The following is a 19,810-nucleotide window of genomic DNA, read 5'->3' as shown; positions in this document are numbered from 1 at the left end:
GTGTCAATTTAAGAAGATATTTCTCACATACAGCATTGGCATTTCACCCCAAAACACATTCTGCTACTGGTCTGGTGACACTGTGTCAGTGTGGTGGTGATTGGAGAACTCTGAGTGAATGCACTATTAGAGATTGTTCACAGATAAGGATTGGGGGGGGGGGGGAGAGAAAATCTTGCAGTTGAGCCGCAGTTTTACCATCTCTCAACCGCTACCCCCTTTAGCTGCAGAGACTAGGGTGTACACCTGCTGTGGCTGCTATGCTTTATTTCACAGCTGTGAAGGGAATTATACCCCCTGCACATCCGCCAATTGTGACATATTCATGTGAATGGGCTTGCTTGTGCAGGGTCCAAGGGGTTAAAACAGGTGGTGAGGAGATGTTACAGTGCCTCCACAATGCCTGCCAAATGCTCTCTGAAGAATGATCTGAACTTGGATTGCTTTGCAGAGAGAATCACACATGTGAACAAGTGCTTATGGTGACACTGTGATGGCTGTGGCGGTGATCAAGGACACTAACTGTTGTGGTGGTGATCAGGGACACTAACTGGTGTGGTGGTGACTAGGGACAATTTAACTGGTGTGGCAGTGATCAATTTAACTGGGGTGAGCCCTGAGCAGGAAGCTGTCACATTTAGCAGCAGTGGTAATTCCACTGTTAAACATTTCAACGCTTCTTGTGCACAATGCAAAGGTTTCCCACATATTTCTTCTTCTGGTTGAATGTTCTTAGGGCTATTTTCTGTTAAGATCAAATTTAGGAAAAATAGAAACAGGCATTTCACAAAAATATCAAACATTACGAGTAAAATTTGTGACTTTTGCGGGAATGCTGAGACATTTGCAAAGTAAAATTTGTATAAATTGACCCCTAAATGTAAGCCATGTTTACATATAACTTGCCTTCTTTCTTTGAGCTACTTCTTAGGCTTGAGGATCTCAGCAATGCATTATCAACTAAAATACCTACCTGGTCCCAAGGTAAAATGATGCCACCAAAACACATAAAGAGATATCCCATTGCAACAAGACAACCCCAGATGACCAACGAGAAAATCCTTAGGAGCTTCTTGAAGATAGATTCTATGCAGACAAGTATAAAGATGATAAAAAAAATAGCTATCGCTGTTGGAACAGTGATTAAAAACACCATATGGTCTTCAATTCCCTGAAAAAAAAATATATACAAGTTATTAAAAACGAGTTTATGTACATTTAATGGTCAGAATAAAAAACACAATGAATGGTAGTAATTGCTTATTAAAGCTTCTTTGCTACAGCTTTCTTAGATAAACATTAAATTAAAGTGGTTCTTTAGGTTGAAGGTTTTTTTTTACCTTCAAGCATTCTATGCATGAAGGTAAAAAACCTTCAGTGTGCAATTCCCCTCTTTTCCTACCTGAGCCCCATCGCGTTCCAGCACTGTGCACGGGAGCCTTGGCTCTCCAGGGTCTCTTCCACCTCACTGGCAGCTGCAGGAGCCATTGGCAATCACAGATAGTGAGGAGGGAGCGAGGGACGGGACTGAGCCATGCTCTGTGTCCCATAGAAACACAGAGGAGGCATAGGTGTGAGCACACACAAGCACACCCAGAGCAAGCAGCAAAAGGTAGGGGCCAGAAGCGTTGGCAGGGGACCCAAGAAGAGAAGGATCAGGCTGCTCTGTGCAAAACCATTACACAGAGCATGTAAGCATAACAGTTACATAGTTAGTCTGGCTGAAAAAAGACAAAAGTTCATCCAGTTCAACCATAGAAAAAAAAAAGTGATAATCCTATACCAACAGTTGATCCAGAGGAAGGCAAAAAAAACCCCCAGCAAAGCACGATCCAATTTGCTCCTGCTGGGAAAAAAATTCCTTCCTGATCCCCCGAGAGGCAATCGGATATTCCCTGGATCAACTTTACCTATAAATGTTAGTATCCAGTTATATTCTGTGTATCTAAGAAACAATCCAGGCCTTTTTTGAAGCAATCCACTGAGTTGGCCAGAACCAACACTTGAGGGAGTCTTTTCCACATTTTCACAGCTCTCACTGTGCAAAAACCTTTCCGTGTTTGGAATTACATTTCTTTTTCTCCAGACGTAAAGAGTGCCCCCTTGTCCTCTGTGATGACCGCAGGGTGAATAGCTCTACACCAAGTTCACTATATGAACCACTGATGTATTTATACATGTTGATCATATCTCCCCATAATCTCCTCTTCTCAAGACAGAACAAATTCAGTTCCTCTAATCTTTCCTCATAGCTGATCTCCTCCACGCCTCACATCAGTTAAGTTTCCCCTCTCTGTACTTTCTCCAGTTCCCCAATGTTCTTTTTGTGAATTGATGCCCAAAACTGAACTGCATATTCCAGATGAGGTCTTACTAATGATTTGTACATGTTTGTTTGCTTTTTTTTAAATTGAAAACTTTAGAACCACTTTAACTCTTTCACTGCCAGGCTCTATGCTCCACTTTTAAACTCAGCTGGCCGACCATTTTTACAATTTTTCCATTGCTTTATTTTTCCCTTACTGTTTTCAGAGTTTGTAAAAGACCCTCCAAACCATATATTTTCTGAAAGCATATGATCAGTAGAATACAAAGAAGGTGCTTTTTAAGGCCCCACGATATATACACAAATGTTTATCAAAGCAATATTTTTGCTGAAAATACACTAAAATCATTATTAGCACATAAAAACACAGCAACTTTTACAAAATTACTGCTACATATAAAAGCTTAACCTGTAATGAGTTAACAAATATTTGTACATTTTCAATTGCACCTTTTTGTGAAATGGTGAAGATCACACAAACGCAAAAATATGACTATCCAAATTCCTGCTAAATTCCTAATAAATATAAATGCCTAACTTGTGCTGAATTAATAAATAACAAATATTTGTAAATTTTAAATTGTGCCCGTTTGCGAAATGGAAAAATTCGAAAGTAAGCAAAAAATATCAAAATGTCCCCAAAAAACTAAGGGGTTTTAATTTTTTCACTTACAGTTTGAGTTTGTAATACTAATGTTTAAAAGCCCCAAGATATTTGCGCAAATGTTTATCAAAACAATAATTTTGCTAAAAATACACTAAAATCATTATTAAAAAGCACATCAAATTTTACAAAATTTCTGCTAAATTCCTACTAAATATAAAAGCTTAACCTGTTTTAAGTTAATAAATAACAAATATTTGTACATTTTAAATTACGCTTTTTTTTGCCTTATTCAAATTTAAAATGTGAAGGTTTCATTTTCCGCTTAGAGCTTTCAGAGTTTTTAAAAGACCCAGTAATCCATATATTTTCTGAAAGTTTGCATGTGTGTAGGACCAAAGCACATGTTCGCCTTTGTGTGCTAGCACTGGGGAACGGGGGCACTTTAATTTTTCTATTAGTAATTTATTTTATTATTTTTATTTTTAAACTATTGCTTTAAATTTTTTTTTTCTTTGACCACTTTTATTGCTGTCACTAGGAATGTAAACATCCCTTATGATAGAAATAGGCATATGACAGGTACTCTTTATGGAGGGATCTGGGGTCTATAAGACCCCAATTCCCTTCTCTGCCCTCAAAAGCATTCAAAACAACAAGATCGGTGGCTAAAATGCTTTTGATTGTTTGAAAATGGCACCAATGACATCCAGATACAATAACGTAGCAGGTATGTGATTATGTGGCAAGGGGTTAAATGCTGCGGCTGTAATGCTTCGCTGCACACCAACAGCACAGTTGACCTGACTTGTAGTGATGCCGCCTTCTGAACGCTACACATTTACCTCTGAGGAAGCGTTGCAAAGGCTCTGCAACAGCATGCAATGCACACCGTTGCAGCACTTTTGTCAGATGGGGGTCAAAACAGGTGGTGAGGAGGCATTGAATTGCTTCCTCACTGCCTGTCAGTAGCCTCTGGACTTCAGCAGCAAGAGAGATTTAGATGCAAATCTTAATCTACCCTTACTAGGTTTTTTTATTTTTACAATTTTATTTGATTTAAATAAAATATTTTTATATATTTTTTTGGAAGGGGGGGGTGCTATTGAGAGACACTATATAGAGTCTCTACAAAGAACCCTAATGCCTCTTTTTGAGACAGAGAAAGGGACTGAAGACATTCCCTCTATTTGTAACCTGGGCTGCACTGTAATGAATGTGATAGAAGTCTGTATAGAGAATCCATCCTATTCATTCACAAACTGACACATACTAAACACAGTTTACTGTGTGGCAGTGATGAATGAACACTGATCACTTTGTTTATTCAGGAAAGAAAGGCGCTGGTAAACACATTTACCAGCCTTCTGCTCTCCATTCTGCTCCCGATCTGTCACTGGCAGATCTCCAGAGTCCCGTGGAGGGAAAGCCAGCTTGCAGAGCTGCCCGGGGGGCGTTGATGGGGGGTCCCAGCGAGGAAGGGGGCACACATTTAAAAAAAAAAAAAGATTTAGTAAGCAATTGCCAGTGAGAGTGTCAGCGGAAGGAAGCCGGCAACTGCATCAGATCCGCAGAGATCCATGCTGGCTGGGGGGGGGGGGGATGGGGGGGTGTTTACTGATGCTGGGGGTGAGGATCGGTGCTGGGGGCAGGTGTGAAGGCAGGAGACAGTGGGGGCATTTTAGGGACTGCAGGAGGGGAGGAAGCAGCAGGTAGGCTGTATAAAGGCAGCAGTATCAGTGTGTGTGGAGCAGGGGCAAACTCACCATTTGGAAACTCGGGCACTGCCCGAGGGGCCGGGGTCAGTAGGGGGCCCCATGAGATGCCCCTGGTATCTTTTTCATTGGCTTTTCTGAGTATGGGCAAGGACACAGGGGCCCCATGATCCCCTATTGCCCAGTGGCCCCATGAGTTGTCAGTCCGTCCCTGTTGTGGGGGTGGTTATTTTAGATGAATAGCTCTGACCAGCGGCTTGTTAACCACTAATTAGAGCTATTGTTTTGGTCAGCAGGCTCTGTCAGGGACCATCGCGACACATGGGTCTACACATGCATAGGCATCTGACAAGACGTACAGGTAGCAGGGCACTAGGACCCAGGCGCATCCATCGTCTTGACAGTACTAGGCAGGCACTGGGACCTAGGCGGCGACGGTCAGGTGCAGGGCGGGCTAATTAAGCCAGCCCTGCAGAGATGCTTGTTGCCGAATGGTCTTTTGTATCCTGTTACCTGTGTGTGAGTACTTCTGATTTGGATTGTCTGACCTTGTTGCCTTCTCCTGTCCTGACCCCTTGGCTTGCCTGACTCTGCTCCTGGATGTTCCCTTATAGATCTGATCTTTTGGTATTGACCCTGCGTGTGACCCGACTATCCTTTGCATATCGTCTTGTACCTCACCGATCCGCTAGTTACCGACCCAGCTTTTTTGACTCTGACTTTGCTCATCCGTCCATCCATCCCTCAGGGATCCCTGGGCTCCCTCACATCAGACTCTTAACCCGCTGGAGCCCTTGGCAGACTCCTCTACCTCTGGTAGAGATACCTAGCAGCTGCGACCTGGTCCCGGATCGCTCCAAGTCCATCCCCACCATCAGGGGCCCTGGTGAACAAGTGCTCCGGTACTTAGACTCCGCACTCTGGGGAGGCTCTATCAGGGGACTGATAGAGGTACTGTCAGGCGGTCCGTTACAGGCTCTGCTGAACATTTCTGCTATAACTACATGGTCACTCAAGTGACCATGAGCTTATGGCAGAGGAGGAATATAGGTCTGTACGTACAGACCTGGCCTGCTGGAAGCAGTGCTGTAGGTCTGTACTCCATTTGGACCTGCAAGTAAAAGGGTTAAAGTATATTACACTTACAAGTTAACTTAACTATAACATACAAGTTTGCTGTTTTTTTATTTGTGCTGTATATTTGTGAGAAAACCCACTTAACGTGATCTGTCAACCATTCCAGATATTGTCTAGTAAATTAATATAATATACTTAATATACTACAAATCAGTGGTGGGCTGTCAGGGCCAGCAAGGCCTTCTTTGCTGGCCAAAACACTGCCTATCATAATCACTGACTTATGTTTTAATATATTGTTTTCCATGAATGTGTATTTCTCTTAGTTTTGGTGTTTCCAGTAGTGTATGTTTATGTTAGAGCTTTTATCCAGTCATATTTCAGCCATGATAGCCATCATGTGTTGCCAGAGTCAAAGAAATCTACCTTGAGGCCATCAGAGTCAACAGTGCTGTAGCTTACAGTAAATGGCAATGAAATTGTAACTTTAGCAGTGCTGTAGCGTACAGTAAATGGCAATGAACATTCAGCTTTAGCCAATCAGATTTTGAGTTGGTGACACCAGGGCCATCTAGCAGGTGTACAATCATGTCAGCATTTTCATTTGAAATCTTGAAGAAAGAAAGGAGGATGGATTATGTGTACACATAATTAGTAGTTTTGGTGAGTATAATGCATTTTATTTACATTTTTCTATATACTTAACTCTGGCTAATCCAAGCCCTGATTTTTCCGTGTCCCTGTTTTTTCTGTGCTGAATTTTTAAGTTTACAGCCCAAAATTGCTGGATTAATTCAGACAGGACATCACTGAAGGCCTGAGTGTGAAATGCACGACCCGCTACTGCTACTAATAGGCAGCTGCCATCTGAAAACAGAAACTTGCCTGAAACAAACATCTAAATACAAATTTTTGCCAGTGCCATTTTTACTCTAAAGAAAACATATTCATAGGTAATCTACTACTTTTAAATTCCTCAAATTTAAATCTTATCTATGAATAGGTTTAAATAGGAAATATAAAAACAGACCCTTAAACATCTGTATATTATTCATATTGACTTTCCAGTTTTGAGTGATGGCACATATGTGATTTTAAGATTTATACATGTGATGTGATCTTCTATGTTTTATATTTTAGCAAATGTCATACGTTGTATACATTTTTTATACATCATATTTACACATCCATAATTAGTGCTGGTGAAAAGTTGTGTTTTGTTTTATATGAAACTTAAATTGTTATGTAAACCAAAATTATCATTGCTACTATCTCCATTGTCCTCAAAGGCCTCTCCAGTGCCCTTATATTCATTTAGTATGCTAATCGGACCTTATTTTTGGACATAAATCTTGCCACCCAGAAAAAAAACAAGGCCACTTGCCAACCCTTTATACAATAACAATTTCTATACTGTATATCTGAGCAGGTAGCTAGTGGGATTGATGTGGAGGGTGGATAGGCTAATCAGGATTATCAGGTAGGAAGATGGGTTACTGTAACGAGAGGGAGTGGTAGGGGCTCACAGAAAAGGAAGGCCGGCCCTGGGTTTGTACACCCAAACAGATTTGCCAAGTTGGGTGAAGATGTGGGGGTGGCAAGCTCAGGGGTAACAACCCTGGATGTCACTGCTATCCCTAACAGCCGGGAGGGCAGACCATCTGGGATGGGTGGTGAGGGTAGGGCAGGAAGGCCTAGACAACTGGTGGTAGTAGGGGATTCTATAATCAGAAGGACTGATAGAATAATTTGTCGCCAGGATCGCCTCAACCAAATGGTTTGCTGTCTCCCTGGTGCCAGGGTTCGGCATGTGGTGGACTGGGTTGATAAATTATTGGGAGGGGCTGGGCATGACCCAGCTGTCTTGGCTGATGTTGGAAAAAAATGACAGAATACATGGAAGATGGAGGCTCCTTAAGAATCAATTTAAAGAACTAGGCTGCAAGTTGAAGGGAAGGACCTCCAAGGTGATATGCTCTGAAATATTACCTGTGCCATGCGCAACTCAGGAAAGACAGGGGGAGATTAGAGAACTCAATGCATGGCTGAAGACCTGGTGTAAGAGGGAAAAATTTGGGTTTCTAGAGCACTGGGCTGACTTTTCATTGTGGTGCAACCTATATGCTAGAGATGGTTTGCAACTAAATGGAAGGGGGTCTGCTGTGCTAGGGGAGAGGTTTATGGGAAGGCTGGAGGAGTATTTAAACCAGGATTGAGAGGGGGGGGATTAGATTATAACTGGGTGGACAGATCAGACAGGGGTCAATACTTATTGGTGGGTGGAATGGGGAAAGATGGGGGGAAGGCTATGGCAGAAAAGAAGGTTCCCATGTTACAAACAGCCACTGGAATTAGTACCATTTGTATGAAAATAAAAAATATGCAAAATACGTGTGAACAAGGTGTCAATGGATTAAAGTGTTTGCTCACCAGTGCCAGAAGTCTTCCAAGCAAAATAGGTGAGTTGGAAGCTTTGGTGCATGAAGAGAACTATGATTTAATTGGTATTGCTGAATCTTGGCTTCATTCTTCACATGATTGGGCCATTAATATTCCTGGCTATGTTCTCTTTCAGAGAGAATGGGTAAATAGGAAAGGTGGTGGTGTCTGTCTTTATGTGAGAAGTGATCTCAGAGCGAGTGTGAAAGAGGACCTAGTTGATGGAGAGTGTGATGAGGCTGAAGTATTATAGGTGGAACTGCACATGGGGATGCGTACTAAAAAAGGTAATCATTGGAGATTGTTATAGGCTTCCCAGTGTTAATGAGGAGGTGGAGACTCAGCTCCTTGCACAGATAGAAAGGGTTGAGGGTTAGGGACTGATGTGAATGTACAATATATATATATGTGTAAAGAGCTGCGTAAATTAATGATTCATACTCTGAATGGTCTAGGGTTGTCAGTGGTGTACCCCAAGTTTCAGTGTTGGGACCCTTACTTTTTAATATATTTATAAACAATATAGGGTCTGGGATTAAAAATCCCATTTCAGTCTTTGCAGATGACAGCAAGCTGTGCAGTGGAATAACGTCCTTACAGGATGTCTTCAATTTACAAGCCGACCTCAATGCACTGTTTAATTGGGCAACTATGTGGCAAATGAGGTTTAATGTTGATAAATGTAAGGTTATGCACTTGGGGGCTAAGAATATGCATGCATCATACATACTAGGGGAGTACAACTGGGGGAATCAATGGTGGAGAAGGATCTGGGAGTTCTGGTAGATCACAAGCTTAATAATAGCATGCAATGCCAAACTGCGGTTTCTAAAGCGAGCAAAATCCTCTCTTGTATTAAAAGAGGTATAGACTCCAGAGAGAGAGAGATATCATATTACCCCTGTACAAATCATTAGTAACACCGCATCTGGAATATGCAGTTCAGTTTTGGGCTATTCACCCTGAGGTCATCACAGAGGACAAGGGGGCACTCTTTACATCTGGAGGAAAATAAGTTTAATCTCCAAACATGGAAAGGTTTCTTCACAGTGAGAGCTGTGAAAATGTGGAATAGACTCCCTCAAGAGTTGGTTCTAGCCAGCTCAGTGGATTGCTTTAAAAAAGACCTGGATTGTTTCTTAGATACATAGAATATAACTGGATACTAACATTTATAGGTAAAATTGATCCAGGGAATATCCGATTGCCTCTCGGGGATCAGGAAGGAATTTTTTTCCCTGCAGGAACAAATTGGATCATGCTTTGCGGGGGGGGGGGGGGGGGGTGTTTGCCTTTTGGATCAACTGTGGGTATAGGATTATAACTTTTTTTTTTAATGGTTGAACTGGATTGACTTTTGTCTTTTTTCAGCCAGACTAACTATGTAACTATGTATAGTCTAGCAAGACAGTTGTATAAGGAAAAGAAGGTGGGCATATTTAACTCTGCTACATGGGCCAGAGGTTGGGCAAAATTGAAGCACACTCACTAAGGGCAATGAAGATGCCATAAGGGGAATAAAGTATTTAAAAGAAAAAAAAAATGCACTTTTTTTTTTCTTATTAACAATTTTTATTGGTTTTCACATATACTGTATAAGAATGTCTAATCTATAATTTGATGCCTTCTGGAGATTTTTCCATCTTTCCTTGGCTTCTTTATGCACATTAATACAAATTTTTAATTGGGGTGCCCAAACTTTCGATCCCCACTGTACAAACAGTAAATGAAAGAGGAACACAAAAGAAGGAGGGAGCACATCAATGGTGAAATCTGCATGGTTGCAAACATAATAATGTTGCATAACAGTGGGGAGGCCATTAGAACCGTACATTTGGAGAAAGGTGGGAAGATGTGAAATTATCCCATGGGTGCCACACTGCCTTGAACACAGCAATTGAACAGACATGTAAAGCAGTCAAGTATTCCATCTATCTCACATCAGCAATAATTTTAAACAGAGTTGGAGGTATAGAGGATAGCCAACACATAGGAATGCTTCTTCTAGCCGCAGTCAGAATATGCATGGTGAGTTTCCTGGCCATTTTAGGAAGACCTGGGAATGGCAGGCTCAACAAAAAGTATAGGGGCTCAAAGGGGAGAGGTATGTAATAGCAATTGTTAAAAGAACAAAACCTCGTCCCAAAAAGGAACAATAGATCCACAGGTCCAAAAAATGGATCCAGCAGGCGGAAGAAGCATTCGGGTTAAAGGCATGAATTACATTGGGAGTTTTGTATCACAGCATCATAATTTTGTATGACAAAAGATTTAGACAGAAGATTTAGATGTGTTTTCCCAAATTTTTTTCCACTGTATCAGATCAATGTCACATTGTAAACTGGGACCACTTGTGCATGTAATGATGGGTGTCAGAGAGGGGGGAAGCATCCATAAGATGTTTGTATGTATTAGAAATGATGCCTCTATGATGGGGACCTTGAATGCTAAGATGCTCAAAGGGAGTGGGTTTCCCAAGAGTCAATGTGGGGGACATGGTAGAGAAAAAGGGGCGTATCTGGAGATAGATATATAAATGTTGGGAAGGTAAATCTTTTTTTCTGGAGGTATGAGAATGGTTGCAGCTTCCGAGTCACAGGATGTACTAAGTGGCGTAACTTGAAGAGATTAGCTGTGACCCAAGGGAGCAAAAATGCACTTATTGTTTAGGATAAACAGTGTTTTGATAACTAAATGTCCAATTCCCCATATATAATTTTGTAACTTTCTTTTAAAGCAGATCTTCAGTTAGTTTGTCAAGTTTTTTTCCATTTGAATTGTCCCCTTCATACTTTAATAGTATTCAAAAACTATCATTTTTCAGTAGTTCCAGTCTTCTTTCTACATCATTTGCCTTATATTTCTTTTGGAAGACGGCAGACACTGCTGCTGCTATAGCATTGTGTAAACAAAGGGCTGGAAACACTGTGCTTATTGCACAGTTGCATCCCTGATGTGTGGTTAGTGTGCATGTGCATGGTTTCACATTCAATGAAGGGCAGAGAAGGAGTTACAACACCTGACCCTACTGTCATTTGCCCACAGTTAAAATGGGTGCAAGCAGAGAAAGGGTGAGTGGTAAAACAGACAAATTTTTCAAACAAATACTACAGCTTCTTTGCAATGAAGTTGCTAAATAGGATGCTCCCTAAAGGCTCCATGGCAGTATAGCCCCATCTACCAGGACCTTAACTTTTTCTTTCTATGTGCAGAACCTATAAGTAGGTGTGCTCTACCTGGCTGGTCTAAAGGGCTGGCCATCCTTCCATGCTTGTGGATTTAGGCTGGATGTGGTCCCTGGTGTAACAACTAAATGACCCATAATCCAGGAAGGCCTGCTACTGGCCCTCTGGATGGCTTTCATCAGGGCTGACAGCCTCGTCTGGGGTCTGCTGGGTCCATGAGAAGTGGGCAGCTGTGTCAGCAGAGTCTCCCCTAGGCACAGTGCTGGTGTTTACAGTCAGACGGCAGAGGTTGGGCGAGCTAAATTTAAAAATGCTTTGTTCCCAAATGAATGCTGCATTGCTAGATATTGTTGTGCCTTTCTCCCCACAGCCGCTTTGCATACCCTGAGCTCATCCAAAGGTAGCACTCTGAATCACTGTTGCAAAAGTAATACTTTGTCTGTTCACACATGGCATTAACCCGTTGGTGGCTTCTCATGTTTGCTTGCTTTGCTAAAATTGTGCCATTATGCCAACACCCTCAAAGGACCAGCTTTTCTAGAGAAGGTAGAGGCATTGCCTGCAGATGACCACTGTAGCCAGCAATTGCCTGTTGGAGTATAGGACATCCTTTGATTTTTTCTCAGTTTCCTAGCCAAAAAAACAAAAAAGAATGCTTTTATGATGTCAACAATTCCCTTGAGTGATTTATGTACATTACAAAATACTGTAATTCTGTTGCAGATTCCTACCATTTGGTTGCTCTTCTGAACCAAACTTTTTCATCATGTCCTGCTCCCAGGCAGGGCAAGGTTTGATTCATTAACCACTTGCCCTCTAGGGGATTTACCCCCCTTAATGACCAGGCCCCTTTTTGCTACTCGGCACTGTACTAATTCAACTGATAATTGCGCGGTCATGCAATGATGTACCCAAACAAACTTTACGTCCTTTTTTCACACAAATAGAGCTTTCTTTTGGTGGTATTTGATCACCTGTGCACTTTTTATTTTTCGCGCTATAAACAAAAAAAGACCAACAATTTTGAAGAAAAATGATCTTTTTTACTTTCGGCTATAAAAAATATGTAGTAAATTCAAAGTTAGTCATAAATTTAGGCCAAAAAGTATTCTGCTACATGTTTTTGGTAAAAAAAAATCCCAATAAGTGTATATTGATTGCTTTGTGTGAAAGTTATAGCATCTACAAACTATGGTATAGATACTGCCATTTACGCCATTTTTTTTGATATACAGTGCTGCACTAGTTTAACTGATAATTGCACAGTCATGCAAATAAATTAAATTTGTCCTTTTTTCACATAAATAGAGCTTTCTTTTGGTGGTATTTGATCACCTGTGTGCTTTTTATTTTTGGCGCTATAAACAAAAAAATTGAGAACAAATTTTTTTTTTTAAAAGCGATATTTTCTCATTTTTGTCATAAAAAATATCCAAAAAAACTAAAATTTCATCATAAATTTAGGCCAAAATGTATTCTTCTACATGTTTTTGGTTAAAAAATCCCAATAAGTGTATATTGATTGCTTTGTGTGAAGATTATAGCGTCTACAAACTATGGTATAAATATTGGAATTTACACAGCTTTTACTTTCTGACTGCCCATCACATTTCTTGAGGTGCTAAAATACAAAAATAGTACAAACACCCCCAAATTACCCCTTTTCGGAAAGTAGACACCCTAAGCTATCTGTTGAGAGGCATATTGAGTCCATGGAAGATTTATTTGTTTACACAGGTTTCTAGAAAATGACCAAAAAAAATTTTTTTTTAACACAAAGTTGTCATTCAAATTATATATTTCTCACACAAGCCATGGGTATATGTGGAATTACACCCCAAAATACACTATGCGACTTCTAACGAGTATGGAGATACCACGTGTAAGACTTTTTGGGAGACTAGCCACATACAGGAGCCTGAAATCCAATAACCACTTTGAAAGCCTGAAGGTGCGTAACTTCTTCATTTCACTTCCTCACTACCTATCCCAGTTTTGAAGGCCCTGAAATGCCAGGATAGCACCAACCCCCCCCCCCCCAAAAAAAAAGTTACTACCCCTTTTTGGAAAGTAGACACCCCAAGGAATTTAAAAAGAGGCATAGTGAGTATTTTGCAGATCTAACTTTTTCTTATAAGGATTTGAAAAATAAAAAAAAGAAAAGAAACAATATGTTTTTGTTTTATTTCTTCATTTTCCAAAAACTTGTGGCAACAAATAAGATCTGCAAAATACTCACCATACTTCTTATCAAATTCCTTGGGGTGTCTACTTTCCAAAAAGTGGTCATTTGGAGGGGTTTGGTGCTATCCTGGCATTCTAGGTTCTCCGAAACTGTGATAGGTAGTCAGGAAGTGTAATTAGGAAATATAGCCCTTTAAAAGCCTGAAGGTGCTTATTGGATGTTGGGGTCCTGTACTTGGCTAGACTGCCAAAACATCTCTCGTATGTGGTACCCCCATACTGGAGAAAAGTAGCAGAATGTATTTTGATTAGTAATTCAACATATACCAATGGCATGTGTGAGCAATAAATCATTTAAGTGACAATTATGTGTAAAAAATATAAAAAAAATTTTTTTTGTCATTTTCCAAAAACGTGTGGTAAAAAAAAAAATTCTTCTATTGATTCAACATGCCTCTCAGCAAATAGTTTGGGGTGTCTACTTTCCAAAAAGGGGTCGTTTTGGGGGGTGGGGGCATTTTATGCCCAGCATTAGAAGTTTATGCCACACATCACTCCAAACCATCTGAAGACCAAGCCTTTTCTGACACTTTTTGTTCACATGAAAAAAATCAGTATTTTTTGCTAGGAAATGAATTTAAACCCCCCAAAATTATATATTTTTTTAAAGAAAACACCCTAGTGAATAAAATGGTGGGTGCTGTAACTTTATAGGTCACATAGTACTCACGCAGCAATTTTTCAAACGCAATTTTGTTTTAATAACATACACTTTTTGTTACGTTTAATGCACAAAAACACAATATATTGGCCAATTATTTAGTAAAATATAAAAGATAATGGTATGGCGAGTAAATAGATACTAAACATGTTATGCTTTAAAACTGTGCATGCCCCGTGTAATGGCAACAAACTGCATACATTTTTAATATCCATAGGCAATGTTTTAAAAGCCTTTACAAGCGAACATTTTAGATTTACAGAGGTGGTCTAGTGTTAGAATTACTGCCCTTGATCTGACCTTCACGGGGATACCTCACATGCATGGTGCAACCGCTGTTTACATACCAGCACATGGTCAATGCTAGCGCACACAGGTGCGCGCGCACGGGGGGGGTTGGTCGAGGGTGATTTTTTTTTTAAGTTATTTTGATATTTTTAATTATTTTTACACTGTACCTTTCATTTTTTTTTTATCGCTTTTAATGCTATCACAGGGAATGCAAACATCACCTATAACTTCAATGGGCATTGTCATATATTCTTTTTTGAGAAATCTGTAGTCTATCTGACTCTAGATATCTCCTCTGCCCTTACATTAACTAAACAAACCAAGATCGGCGTGATCAGATACTTTCCCAATTTACAAATGGCACTGTTTATATCCTGCGAAACTTTAATGATGAAATACTTGTAGCTTCCAATTTCTTAGGCTATAGAGATGATTGGCACCATTCTGGTCTCCAATCAGCTCTATGGTCAGCTGGCAGAAACACCGGCTGAATTCTCAGGTTCCCCCGATGGCACAGGACTGTCTGAGAAGGCCGTGGAAGGCAGCGGGAGAGGGGTGCATCATCTCCCACTACTTGTTAAAGCAATCCTGCAGCTATTTAGCCAATAGGATAGCTTTTACTAGTCATCATCCTAGTATAACCAAAGTCCAGTGATGTACCAGTACATCGCTGGTCCTTGTTAGGTAGATATGCTATGTTCTTTTTTTTTTGTATGCAGCCTGTGGACTGAATGAAAAAAGAAGAAATTTCTGCCAGAAAAAGTGTGTGGTATGCCCACCATTAGAATATACCGTCCTGCATCCACTCACTTCTAATGGTGGGCACATATTAGGTCACACAGTGCCACATGTGCCAGTTTCAAGATTGAACAAATGTCTAAATAGTGGCACGCTTGAATAAAAATTGTCCACGTATAAGTGGTACCCCATATGGAAAACGGATGACACTAAGTCCCAAACTATCTTGCCACTACTCCCCATGTAGTCTGGGCATCCGGAGGGCTCCATGTGACTATCATTTCCCTTGTAAATCCAAAAGTTATATGTATAGCCTGTTGCCCTCTCACAGGTCTTATACATCTTGACCCCATATCTGGCAAGCTTTCTGGGGAGAAATTGTTTGAATGCAAGGCAGCTAGAAAAATTAATCATGGACTCATCAATGCATATTTTTTGCTGGGGAGTATAGACATCTGCAAATTTTTGGCTAAGGTGATTTACAAGAGGCTGAATTTTGTGGAGTAGGTCATATTGAGGGTCACCTCAAGGATGACAGTGTATTGTCATTGAAATGCATAAAACACATTATACTCTCATATCTATTCCTGGCCATGACAACAGAGAACACGGCATATGATGAATCGAGTCTGTGGACCAATAAAACCGCAATTAATTTTTAGTAATGCCCATGTTGAGGGTTAGGTCCAAAAAATTAAAATTCGGAAACCATAATGAGTTTCCATGCAAATGGTCTGGCAAGGTTTGAATTTGGGTTGGCGGCGATAAATTGTTGTGCATATAAATTGCTTTGATCCACAATCAATGCATACAGATCTTCTGTGAAAAACAGCTAAAAAAAAATCAAGGGGAGTGGTTACATTTGCTGTTTCCACCTGGGCAGTGAATGGGGGAAGTACGGGTGCTGCAGAATTTGTGGGCTGCCAATCTGGATTTGCAAGCACATCTGGAAGGATACTAGGGACTCTATGGGCCTGTGTGCGAATTCTTGTTGGTTGCGGGACAATACTTGTGCTCACCACCGCACCAGCTTGTACTGCACTTATGGGACTCGCCACGTCACCACGTGATACTGCAGTGCTGGTATGTGAAAGACCAGAATGTACTAGGCTGCTGTTGCTCTCCAGTTCACCAAAAGGTAGCACGGCACTAGTACTGGCACTCTGCTGCATATGAGAGTCATCAAAATTTACCGATAAGTGCTAACAGAGATCAGGCCTGATTCTGCCAGCACTGCGGTTTTGTGTGCAATGTATCAAGTGGCAGAGACCTATTGACACTGCACTTGCTGGGGGAGAAGGGGGGGTAAGCATAGGGTCTAAATGCAGGTGCCAGAGCTGATCCTGCTAACGCTGCGTTTTTGGGGACACTATACTAATGTGAACGCTGGTATAAACACCGTTCAGACACTATACTAGCAATGGAGGTTTATTGTGTGAGCGTGCTCCTAGCAATCAAGGGGTTAAATGTGATTACTGGTGTACTGGCGGGCAAGCTGATGCTATCTGGGAGGGGTGTGAAAACCATGGGAGCGTAAATCATGTATATATATATATATATATACAGTCATGGCCGAAATTGTTGGCACCCTTGATATTTTTCCTGAAAATCAAGTATTTCACACAAAAAAGGTATTGCATTAACACATGTTTTGCTATACACATGTTTATTCCCTTTGTATGTATTGGAACAAATATAAAACAGAGGCAGAAAAGCAAATATGACATAATGTCACACAAAACCCCAAAAATGGGCTGGACAAAAGTATTGGCACCCTTAACTTAATATTTGGTTGCACACCCTTTGGAAAACATAACTGAAATCAGTCGCTTCCTATAACCATCAATAAGCTTCTGACACCTCTCACCCGGAATTTTGGACCACTCTTCCTTTGCAAACAGCTCCAGGTCTCTCTTATTGGAAGGACACCTTTTCCCAACAGCAATTTTAAGATCTCTCCACAGGTGTTCAATGGGATTTAGATCTGGGCTCATTGCTGGCCACTTCAGAACTCTCCAGCGCTTCTTTGCCATCCATTTCTGAGTGCTTTTTGACGTATGTTTGGGGTCATTGTCCTGCTGGAAGACCCAGGATCTTGGACGCAAACCCAGCTTTCTGACACTGGGCCCTACAGTGCGACCCAAAATCCTTTGGTAATCCTCAGATTTCATGATGCCTTGCACACAGTCAAGGCACCCAGTGCCAGAGGCAGCAAAACAACCCCAAAACATCATTGAACCTCCACCATATTTTACCGTAGGTACTGTGTTTTGTTCTTTGTAGGCCTCATTCCGTTTTCGGTAAACAGTAGAATGATGTGCTTTACCGAAAAGCTCTATCTTGGTCTCATCTGTCCACAAGACGTTTTCCCAGAAGGCTTTTGGCTTACTCAAGTACATTTTGGCAAACTGTAGTCTTGCTTTTTTATGTCTCTGTGTCAGCAGTGGGGTCCTCCTGGGTCTCCTGCCATAGCGTTTCATTTCATTTAAATGTCGACGGATAGTTCGCGCTGACACTGATGCTCCCTGAGCCTGCAGGACAGCTTGAATGTCTTTGGAACATGTTTGGGGCTGCTTATCCACCATCCGGACTATTCTGCGTTGCAATCTTTCATCAATTTTCCTCATCCGTCCACGACCAGGGAGATTAGCTACAGTGCCATGGGTTGCAAACTTCTTGATAATGTTGCGCACTGTGGACAAAGGCAAATCTAGTTCTCTGGAGATGGACTTGTAACCTTGAGATTGTTGATATTTTGCCACAATTTTGGTTCTCAGGTCCTCAGACAGTTCTCGTCTCCTCTTTCTGTTGTCCATGCTTAGTGTGGCACAGACAGACACACAATGCAAAGGTTAAGTGAACGTCTCTCCTTTTTATCTGCTTTCAGGTGTGATTTCTATATTGCCCACACCTGTTACTTGCCCCAGGTGAGTTTACAGGAGCATCACATGCTTGTAACATTCTTATTTATCCGCAGTTGTGAAAGGGTGCCAATACTTTTGTCCAGCCCATTTTTGGAGGTTTGTGTGACATTATGTCGAATTTGCTTTCTTTCCTCCCTTTTTTTGTTTTGTCCCAATACACACAAAGGGAATAAACATGTGTATAGCAAAACATGTGTTAATGCAATACGTTTCGTGAGAAATACATGATTTCCTGGAGAAATATCAAGGGTGCCAACAATTTCGGCCATGACTGTATATATATATATATATATATATATATATATATATATGTGTGATTTTGCGCACCCGTGCCACGCTGTAGCAGTATTTCTGCTATAGGGAAGTCAGGAAGCGGTTACATAAGCGGTTTGTGTTATGGTGCTGCATCACTTTAACTGACAATTGCCCGGTCATGCAACACTGCACCAAAATGAAATTTAAGTCCTTTTTTCCCCACGAATTGGACTTTTTGTTGTATTTGATTGCCTGTGCGGTTTTATTTTTTGCGCTATAAAAAAAAGACCAACAATTTTGAGGAAAAAAACAATATTTTGGACTTTTTGCTATAAAATGTCCAGTAAAAAAAATAAAAAATTAATTTAGTCAAATTTAGGCCAAAATGTATTCTGCGGCATGTCTTTGCTAATAATAATCCCAATCCGTGTAAATTAATTGGTTTACATGAAAGTTTACAAATGGCGGTATATATACTGGATTTTTTTATACTAATAATAGTGGTGATCAGCAACTTATGGCAGCAATCAGAGACTGCGGGACTGCGGCGGACAGTCTGACACTGGGGGGGGGGGGAACTGACGTGGGGTCACTGACATCCCCAGTTACACCAATGCAGTGATCAGTGCAAAAAAACACTGACACTGTACTAATGGCACTGGGGAAGAAGGAGTTAACATTTGGAGGTAATCAAAGGGTTAACTGTGTGAGGGGAGTGTTTTACTAGGGCATGGGGGTGTGTACTTTACTGTTACACACTGTTCCGTAAGGCTGTGCCCAGCAATCCAGAATAGTGTGCTGAAAACTGACAGGGAGGAGAGCTCCATTGAAAACAATGCAGCCTTCCTTCCTGTCATGTTTGCCAGCAATCGCCATGATCCGGTGGGTAATCACTGGCCGGGACTTGGTGATTGAACCCCTGGCCACGATTGGTGCCGCGGGTAGGGCGGGCGCGTGCCCCCTACCCCGAAATGCAGGATCACATTTATATACGTGATCCTGCCCACAGGGGCCGCCTTGTAGCAGTATATGTACTGGGGGCGGTCCCCTAGTAGTGAACCATCTGGTGAAATCTCAGGGCTCTGGTTGGAAGCTTCAGTAACAGCTTCCGTATAGTAGTAGCTAGCCCTTTAGGGTTTGTTACCAAGCAAGCTATTTTCTACTGCATTGTATTGTTTTTTTTTTAGCTGCTTTGTTAAGCATCAGGCAAAACCCTGTGAAAGGATTATCTATTCTGGCAATGAGCAGTCTCAGAGATTTCCCAAGCAAAACAGCCCTCTTCAGGCTCTTCAAAAAAGAATATGTGGAATAACATGACTGTATGAATCTTGCTTTGTTCAACCTGAGATGA

General features: G+C 41.1%; 1 protein-coding gene across 1 annotated transcript in view; it reads right to left on the bottom strand.

The window, feature by feature from the left end:
* Positions 1 to 19,810, bottom strand: part of ADCY2 (adenylate cyclase 2) — a 685,338-nt gene that overhangs the window by 601,602 nt on the left and 63,926 nt on the right. The window contains exon 2 of the mRNA XM_089654517.1: positions 974 to 1,171. Within this exon, the coding sequence (XP_089510643.1) occupies positions 974 to 1,171 (198 nt within the window). The remainder of the gene's footprint in view (positions 1 to 973; positions 1,172 to 19,810) is intronic.

Source organism: Staurois parvus, unplaced genomic scaffold (assembly GCF_062004578.1).
Source record: "Staurois parvus isolate SC_StPar_1 unplaced genomic scaffold, SC_StPar_1.0 ptg000772l, whole genome shotgun sequence".
NCBI lineage: Eukaryota > Metazoa > Chordata > Amphibia > Anura > Ranidae > Staurois > Staurois parvus.
This window is presented reverse-complemented; position numbering and strand designations above follow the sequence as displayed.